This window comes from Cyclopterus lumpus, chromosome 15 (genome assembly GCF_009769545.1).
Source record: "Cyclopterus lumpus isolate fCycLum1 chromosome 15, fCycLum1.pri, whole genome shotgun sequence".
Classification (NCBI taxonomy): domain Eukaryota; kingdom Metazoa; phylum Chordata; class Actinopteri; order Perciformes; family Cyclopteridae; genus Cyclopterus; species Cyclopterus lumpus.
Window position 1 is genome coordinate 15,712,114 of NC_046980.1, and position 9,644 is coordinate 15,721,757.

At 42.3% G+C, this 9,644-nt stretch overlaps 1 protein-coding gene across 5 annotated transcripts in view; it reads right to left on the reverse strand.

The window, feature by feature from the left end:
- Positions 1-993: 993 nt before the first annotated feature.
- The window catches only part of unc5b (unc-5 netrin receptor B), a 45,790-nt gene continuing 37,139 nt past the window's right edge, over positions 994-9,644 (reverse strand). For 3 of the 5 annotated variants that reach the window (XM_034552629.1, XM_034552631.1, XM_034552628.1), the window contains 9 exons: positions 7,961-8,155; positions 7,183-7,551; positions 6,972-7,059; positions 6,305-6,479; positions 5,979-6,218; positions 5,078-5,227; positions 4,418-4,582; positions 4,117-4,295; positions 994-3,682 (listed from right to left, as the gene is read on the reverse strand). In XM_034552629.1, coding sequence (XP_034408520.1) covers positions 3,517-3,682; positions 4,117-4,295; positions 4,418-4,582; positions 5,078-5,227; positions 5,979-6,218; positions 6,305-6,479; positions 6,972-7,059; positions 7,183-7,551; positions 7,961-8,155 — 1,727 coding nt within the window. In that variant the 3' untranslated portion in view covers positions 994-3,516. The remainder of the gene's footprint in view (positions 3,683-4,116; positions 4,296-4,417; positions 4,583-5,077; positions 5,228-5,978; positions 6,219-6,304; positions 6,480-6,971; positions 7,060-7,182; positions 7,552-7,960; positions 8,156-9,644) is intronic. The other 2 variants (XM_034552633.1, XM_034552632.1) reach the window with 2 other exon arrangements.

The following is a 9,644-nucleotide window of genomic DNA, read 5'->3' on the forward strand; positions in this document are numbered from 1 at the left end:
TTTGTTTGTCTTTTGAGCATACAACCAAATACATCCTCCATATACTTATTCTGGAGGTTAGAATTATATGCCTTGTTAAGACATGCATGTTTTCAGGAGAAACGCCTACCGCATTCTAACGTAAACCTTTATGCTGCTCTCAAATCATATAGCCGCATATACTATTATCATTTCATAATGCAACATAATATCTGTTGTAAATGCTGCACGTCATGTAAGTGTGTGAATTTACTGCCATCACATGTTGTTCTCAAAATAGTTGTTACACGCCTTAAAAATAATAATAATGTATTCCCTAAAAAGTAGCAAAAACATCCTGTTTAGATGTTAGGGGGTGGGTTGAAGCTGCAGCCAGGTTTTTACGGTCCTATCATTTTAGCATTGCAAAAAGTTCAATTAAGTCAAGCACTGAAGGGCGGCATATCAGGCCGCAATTAGCAGTGCATCTAATGAAACAGGTGCAGAGTGTCGCCTGCCAGACAATACTCCAGTGCACCACTGGAGATGACTCATTTGGATATTTTCTTGCAATATAAGACACAATTCCCTACACATCCTGCAATCGTAACCCCCCCCCCCCAAAAAAAAACCCACAAGGTTAGAATGCTCAGTCCAAGTGGCCAGAGTCAATCCTTAAAGGACACTATTAGTGCCTCGAAAACCTTGTTAATTTGAAGGCAAACAGCCTCCCTGTTAAGCCAAATGGACCTAATGGGAATTTTCCAATGAGGTGTGAGGAAACGACGGACAGGTTGAGTAGCACTATATGTGCTGTGAAAATGGGGGCTAATTGATAAAAAAACACATGCCATTTTCTTTCCTGAAAAGAAACGCCAAAGACGCCTGCAATTTCCTCTATGGATTTTATGAAAGCTACTCGTATTAAGTTTGATTTTGCACATTTTAATTCAATGACAACACACAGACTATTATTAAACTAAGAAATATAATTTATTGCATAAAAATTATATTTAGTGACAGGTAAGAAGGCTAGACGTTTATTTACAATTGATACTTTACAGAGATAAAATAAAGTCACTGAATCCATTTTGTTTTTGTTTTTTTTCTCATAAAAATGTCTGACTTCTTCAACAAAGGCTAAATATTTCTCTTTTATTGGAGCAAGGTAGAATCCAGTCCAGCTCCAGCATAAATTATCCAGAGGTAAAGCCAAAGATCCAACAGATACTCGAGAATTCTGGACGAATGAACACTGTAGTCTACAGCTAGCCAGTCTCTGGAACAAGAATTAAGGAAAGAAAAATAGTCCTGCAATGTTCAGGGATCCAAAGTTCTGAACTGGTTGTATCCAGGTATTTCCTCACGGACAAAGACCTGCAGGGCACGAGTTCATGGTATTAGTCACAACTTGTTTTGTAGCCATTGTACCGCACTTTGTTTTCTTCTACCACGTGGGCTTTTTTAACAGCAACTTTCTTAGTCCGTGATCCAATTCTTCCAATCCAGATGAAGAATTCCTACACATACCACTGTAACCAAAAATGTTAAACCACTTTAGAATACAAAATCAAAACCCTGTCAATGCCCTAATCTGAAAAAATAGAATTACTCTTCCAGGAAACAAAAGAAGTCAAAATTGCTTCGCTTTTCTTTTGTACTTGCATAGCACTTACAAAGAGATATGACAGCTCTTAAGCGTGTGCACACACAGTTCGTGCACACCCACCTGCCCACTCACACACTCATGTATGCAAACACACTTGTGTCTTCAGTTCATTCACACAAAACAGTGACATGACTCACTGCTGTAGAGAGGGGGAGGGGCGAGGGGGGGGATACTGCCTGTGTTTTGGTTTTTGTGATTTCAATGATATGAACACTTCTTTTGCTTTGAGGGAAGAAAAATAACCCTCAAAAACACATAGAACGTAAGTATTAACCAAGTTGAAAGATGAAAGTATTTAAATTTCCGACTCACAATAACTAACGGAACAATATTGACAATGCAAAAAGCTTGAGGACCCTGACCACAAAGCAGGCGGCTTAGTATAACGATTAACAATACGTTATAAAATTGAGAGAGGGAGACATAATGAGTTACAGGGTGATGGATAGACAGATGGAAACATGGATAAGTGGTGGACAGAGAATAGATTCAAACATAATGTATTAGTGTTGAGGTCAATTTTATGGTCCCTCGGTGCCAAGTTGATTTAAGGAAAGGCTAATCTACTCTGTAATATTCATCGCTGAACAATGGAAACTGCCCTCCGTTACAGCAAAGCAAAATGCCGAAGAAATACAGCATACAGCATATTCACCTGGACATTTGACCGCATCGAATCATGTTTTACAGTTTACAGTTTACATTTCGTATTAAAGATAACAAATACACATGGTTTTGTTATTCACAACTGAGACAACCACTATGCACATAACTCCCATTTGGCCTGCTCTACTCGAGTAAAAAATCAAAACAACACAGCGGCTCAGCAGCCTAAATAAGCACAGATGATCGAACATTGTTCTGTATGATCATAACAGAAATGACAATGAAATTAAAAAAAACACAAATATGGATAATAACTTAAAGAGCGTTCCCCAGAGGAAACTTTAAAAGAATGACCAGAAAGCTCTTCTGCAGTTTATTCTCAACAGATTGGAGGAGTGTGGCCAGAGCGAGGGAGGAAAGAGAAACACCCCCATGAGTCGGAATGATATGCCAAGGCTTTGAGGCATTTGTTGGTACAATATAAAGAGTCTGTCGGTTTAGATATCTACAAATTCTTCAATGAACTTCACAATTCAAACCCCTACCACGAAGAAGAGGCAGCTCTTTTTCAAGCGGACCTCATGTGATTTGTCCACAGTCCAAGCAGCTTGGACGAGAAATTCGAGCCTGATTCCGGGCCTGTTAATGGCCGCTTACTCTGTGTGCGAGTGTGTATGATGGAGTGTGTCTATAGCCTGAGGAGGTTTTAGACAGGTTGGTGCGGCCTGTCATTCACTGCACACACAGCATGACAATGGAGAAAACAAAAGCCCCTGCCATGAGGTGAGATGGTGTTAAATCATGCACTTTCATGCTGCAACTGAAACATGGCTAATCCCGTTTTAGCATTCGTCTGTTAGCGTTATTGTGCGTGCTTATTGAATACATGAATTGTATTTGTTTGTCCCAAAGCTGTTATCTATATACAAAAATAGCATCATTTTAAATCTTTGAAAAAGACAGTCAGCACCACATATGACATGACTTTGCACCCATTTTTTACGCTTTCGTACCCTCAAATCTTGCAGATGCAACATTGCTTTGGAGGATTCAGGCAGAATCAGATTAGCAGTTATCATAGGAATGGGTTTACGGTGTGGCATACAGTGGCTGATCAGGGGTCAGTGAAAAGGAATATGAGGCAGAGGTAATACAGTGCATGTGAAGGAACCAAAATGCTCTGTGGGCTTATGGTTTGTGCATATTCATCAGCAGGTATTCTTATTTTCATCACGGTGGAAAAAAGAAAAACAGTCTGGCTTGCTCTCTTGTTCCTTGACCAATCAACAATCTCCATCTGTTGTCATGACAACTAGCACCTCACTTTTGCCCATTTCTTCCAGCGCAGTCGCCAGAGAGACCAGGTCTGCGTCAGCTTGGTGACACGCTTCCCATAAATCCAGTAGAACACCTGTGGGGCTGGGCTTTGTTGCAAAGTAGTTCAAGTACCTGAGGAAAAGAAAGACAAGTTGTAAGAAGAGAAAAGGAAGCTCTCCATTATTGATTATAGACATTTTTATAGTATGTGGCAAATACAGCTGGAACCACTTTGTTTTGACAGTCCGAAATGAATGTAACAACATATTTTACAAATCAGGATTAGCTCATTAGCCATGTGAAATATCTTCTGGATTAATTTTCAAGTAATATTCAAGTCTTGTTTTTCAAATATTCTAAGGATATGACGTAATGTTTTACCCAGTTGCTTGTCTACATACAAAAAAAGAAAGAAAAAGTAACCCCTCACAGACAGAGAATAGCTTCATGCCTTCTTATACACAAATCTGAGTTATCGCTTGACAGTAGGAACTAGGAACCTGAGCATCAACACTGGACTCGAGCATGACCAAGCTGCCTTCCACACATACATGTGATGATCTGACCTGTCAAAGCCCAGACTGTGTGCCAGGAGTCTCCAGTCACATCCTCGAGCACTGGGTGCATCCAAACTGGCACAGATCTTCTGGCGGATGGAGTCAGGCAAGCGAAAGGCAAAGGGTCCCACTTGAGAGGAAGGCAGGCAGGTGCCTCCTGAGGGGAGGGGTGAGTGCGGGGGTAATGTCTGGATTGACAGAAAAGGTGGGAAGCATTGAGACCAACCTCAACATTTTGTTTGTGGCAAAACTGTGTGGCTTTCATAGCAATTTGTATCTACGTTCACATTATCTAAGTCGTAAGCATTACCTCCTGAATATCGGTATGAAGCTGGAATATCTGTCCCTCCCCTTCCACCTGTCGGACACAGATCTTACAGCTGAGCTGTGACACAGCCAGGCCTCCTCTCTCTAGGCTGAAGGTGCAGTGCAGGGGTCTCTGACTGCCGCTCCAGATGTGATAGAACGGGATCTCCTGTTAACGTTGGCAAATGTTAAAAAAGGAAAGCTGACAAAATATGGTCCCTACACTGGGATACAAGTTATTTTGTCCCGAGCAGCACAATCAGAAAAGATCTAGAAGACAGTTTCCATTTGAGGAAAGCGCAATATACTTTATATTGATATCGTGTGTTTCCACCAACTGGGTCTTGTTGCAAGCGGACAATTTATTTCCAAAGTGAACTGTCCATAAATTAGGACCACTATCAGATTTCTCTATTTATTTATTTTCAGAAGGCATTCAGACTGCAATCTCGTTGCAGCCGTGAATGCAGCAGACAGCTTGTTTACAACAGAAGTGACTAGTCGACTAGCTGTGCTTCTTAGGAAGAACTTTCACTGAGCAGTCAGTTCATCAATAGTGTTATGGATCTACATCTTTCAAGCTGCTGCTGGTTTGTGCTCTGTAGGCATGAACTGCATATCAACAGGTTGTTGGCGAGTGTCGGCTGCTTTTTGAGTATCTGACCTGATACTTTGCCAGAAGTTTGCTTCTCCAGTGAGTGTGAGGAATGTCGTGGATGGACAGGCGCAGGTTGTGATAGCTGTCTTTGAAAAACAGAGGCTTGGGATCCTCCAGCAACACTCCTCCTAGACTCCTCTCCAAGTCCAGCACCTCCTGCAGAGAGGCAGAGAGAAGAAGGGCTTCGGAACACATTGATGTCATCAATTTCATTATGGCTTCATCAGTCTCGCACATTTCAAACCGTGCTTTCAAAAATGCTTAATTAAAATGCATTGTGCATTCTCTGAGTTGGGGCCTCCAAATGGAAATGTGTGAGAGCTAACAGTCTGAAAGCTGTTTGAACTTTAACAGCCAGAAATCATGGAATGTGATGCCAATAAAATGCACACAGCACGCTCATGTTTACAACCCCGGCAGGTGTGTGAACACTTTACATGAGGGACTGAGAGAGGGAAAATATCTAACGTGTCCACATTTCTCTGGATGAAGTGATGACTTGCTCTTTACTTGTGGGTTTGTATTGTGCTCTACTATTTTGAGCTGTGGGTTCTAGACAGTACGGGAGATTCAATGTAATACCAGAATTTGATTTGGACGAATAGGGTGGTCCTTTTGTTTTAATTTTAATGTTGTGAATATTTGGAAAGAGCTTTGTTTACGACCAAACACAGCTCTATTTTAGCTGTACGTTCCAACTAAAGCTGACATGATGGATGCATTTCTATTTTGAAATATTATGTTTTTATTGCAGCTTGAAATAAATTACCAGCATAGGACTTATTAATATTCCATAAGTAACAGAAATGTAAAGTGACCAAATAAAAGAAACATGAACAATAAAAAAGAGAGGCGAAGAGACGAACGCAGACATTTGAACACAGAGTGACAAACACACAAGTGGCACCTTGAGTGCATGTGGGGTGTCATGGATGCAGTAGATACGAAGGCTGTAGTCCAGGGAGAGGCAGGGCGCTCGAGGGGCGAACAGTGCCAACTGCAGCCGTTTGCAGGCAGGCTGCGGGGGGCAGGACTGGCCCACAAGACCGTATGTTCCCAGCTGCTCCATGAGAACGTGACAACACTCCTCCTCCAGCTGCAAGTAGCAAGGAGATGACAAAGTCTCCTCTCCCACCGTCAGCACCTCCTGAAAACAAATGTAAGTAGGGTTTCACAATGCAACATTGTCGTACGAGCTACCCATTATATTGTAGTCGTCAGGGGATGTCTCACCTCCCATGCTCCCTGGTGAGTCTGTGTCTTGAGTGTGAGGGTCCAGTCAGGTGTAGGTGTGTCTAGCTGGGCACAGTGGGGCAAAGTAAGAACCACGGGACGATTCAGCAACATACCGGATGGGCCACAGCTCACCACAGGACTTAGTACAGTCTGACTTCCCTCAGAGGGTAGCCTGTAAATGTCCGAAACGCACACGCGCACACACACACACACACACACACACACACACACACACACACACACACACACACAAACACACACACACACACACACACACACACACACACACACACAAAAAGAGGGAGAACATCAGGTGTTTGCAACAATTGCCAAAACATCACACTTCATTCATAAATGAACATCACGGCCACAACACGGTTTGTAACAAACTGGTATATAAAAACGTATATGTAACAAAAACATATATGAGGCAAATTTCCAGAGAAAAATTGGCAAAAAATGAATCCACTGGAGAAGTTAAGACATACATTTTTTTTATCCTCACAGAAAAATTAGAGAACTTTCAAACAAACTTCAAGTGGTTCGCAGTAGGTGAGCCGCGCATGGGAAGAAAATTCTGATTGATGTGAGCGTGAGGTCTGTTCTGCCTTGTGGTTGTGAAGGAGATGAATGAAATAGAAGATTGAAGATGAAGGACACTCACGTCGTTCTGTCCCACTTGTTGATAATAAGGTACATCTCATAGAACTTCCCCTGGGGTATTGTGCCAGGGGGTACCAGCAGACTCACACCTATGGGAGAAGATGTCATGACTTATCTTATCCTATGGGGGATTAACTGAACATGGCATTTGTTTACACTGGAGGCATATGAGTTCTGCTTGTGATAAGAGAGCTGCAGGCAATGTATATTACCTGTGTTGGGGATGGTAAGGCGTCCTCCCAGATTACCCAGGGTGGCGCTCGTGCTCTGCCCAGGCTCTCTGGAGAGGGTGTGGCTGTGATAATCTCGCTCTCTACCCATAGTACCCACTGACTTCAGGCTGAGGATCTCTCCATCACCTAAACCCATATCCACAGGGAGCTCCAGGGAGGACAAAGTGGAGGCGTTGTACACCTTGATTTTGAGACTTGGCAATGGGTCCAGTAAGGGAGACGTGGTCATGGGGATTTTGTGGGGGCTGTCATTGACCCCCTGCTGCAAGGAGAAAAGCGGCCCACGGAAAGCTCCCGCTGTGGCTGTCAGATCCGGAGGAGCTGAGGGATGCAGAGGGTGAGGGTTATCTGTGGACACAGGAGAAGGGAGGAGCTGTTCTCTTATCACAGAAATGACACAGGCCGGGCTGAAAGTGCTAAAAGTGACGCGAGTGAAATGGATTAATGTTTCTAATTAATATTTAATGTCAAGAACAAGGGAAGGGATACCATGACAAATGCTTGAAATGTAAAAAAAATTGAATGCAGTAAAAGAATGGAGAATTGACTAAGCGAGAGGAGATAATGGTATAAAGAGAATTCATTTATGGGATGATATAAATAGCGGTGTGTTAATGAATTGAATTGTGAACAAGTGCTTCAATGAAGATGAATAAACATTGGGGGAAATAAACACAATAATAGAAAGGAAATGATGTGTGAATGTGTACTGGATGTGTGAGTGAGTGAGTGAGTTTATGTGTCTGTTTGAACCTACCATGTCTGGGAGGCTTGTAGTTGCCAGGGTGGAAGGCGGCAGTGAGAGCAGACGAAGAATCGGTGATGTCTCCATGGAGATGGCGGCATCTGCGGCGATATGCGAGCACTCCCACGCACAACACCAGAATCACACACAGCAGTAGGGCCCCCACCAGACCAGCATAGACCGCGACACCCATACCTGGGGCCAGTGCTGAAAGAGGGAAAGAGAGGCAGACGGTCAAGAGACCATACAGGGACACGTGGAAACAAACGGATACAAATGAAAGGGAAACGCAAGAGGGAAGAAAACACTTTTTACACAAAATATATCATCTAATTTACTACATATCAGTTGGAGCAGAAAGAAATGTAAATAGGTTATTGTAGTCCGAGATTGTAATTTCGAGTTGAGCTTTGGGAAACTGTGACGGCACTTCTGATTATACCAATACTGACTGTTTTTGTTACATGAGTCCATGATTACTTAAAATATAAATAATATTAGTGTTTATAGCATTGAAGCGTGTTGTGAAAGCTAAATACTCTGATTACTTGAAATATAAATAATAGTTTAATCGCTGATTAAAATAATCCATGGTTGCTTTTTATTTTACATGGGCAGTCTCAGTAAAAATGGAATTCTTAAGAGTCTATATTAAAACAAATACTGACATTTCCACATATGTACATTGGAGTAGTTATTGGCCACTGTGATTGCTCCTCCGGTCCACACTGGGCTTAAAGAGATCCCTCCTCAGTGTGATTCCAATGTAAGTGAAGGGAGGACAAAATCCACAGTCCTTGTTCCATTTAAAAATGCATTAGATGAAGCTAATGTGAAGCTTCAGCAGTCTCAAGTAAAATCAATATATATCTAAAGTTACACTATTTTTAGTGCTTAATTCCTTTTCTGTGTTACTTTCAAACTGTCCAGGAAATAAAAAGGAGATAATTAAACCCTAAAACTGTAATTGTAGGAGATAATAGGAATCCTATTTAGGTGGATCAGGTATCATCAGGCCATGATGTAACCAAAGTTACTTTGTCGTTGTCATTATAAAATGCACTGTTTCTACGAGTCAATGCTGGCCTATACAAATGAAGCCAATGCAGTCGGTAAATACATTCTAAAGTTGGAAGAAAGAGAGCATTGCTTTTTTCTATTCTAGCTAAAGTGACTTGTTTGTTGTTGTTCCAAGAGATCATCGAGGAAAGGAACAGTACTAAACAGCTCCTCCTGGCCTGCAGTGCATCCGACAACAAAAATCTGCATGGATCGAAGTGGTGGGGGATGGGTGGTTTGCCATAACTTCACCTGTTCCCTGTTGGGCTTCCTATCTTTTCTCCTGCTGAGTGATTGGCTGTGACTGGTCAGCAGGCCCACCCACCACAGCCCGCTTAGCCCCGACTGCCCAACACTAGCAGACTCATACCCAACTCAGACACACAAGCCATTCACACCCAGCAGAAAAGACGAGCAGACAATGAGCAAGGTTGGCGGGAGACAAAGAAGAGTGAACAAGAAGGAGAGGCAGAATAAACAGAGGAGGAGAGAGCTAGAGGAAAGGCAATTTGGCAAAAGGGATAGGAAAGAGTTAGATAAGGTTGTGATTTGTTGAGAGGACAGAAGGATTATAAATGTGGTGATGAGGAGAGTGGAGATAAGGATAGCGGTGCTTTCGGAAAAAGGCCAACATCAA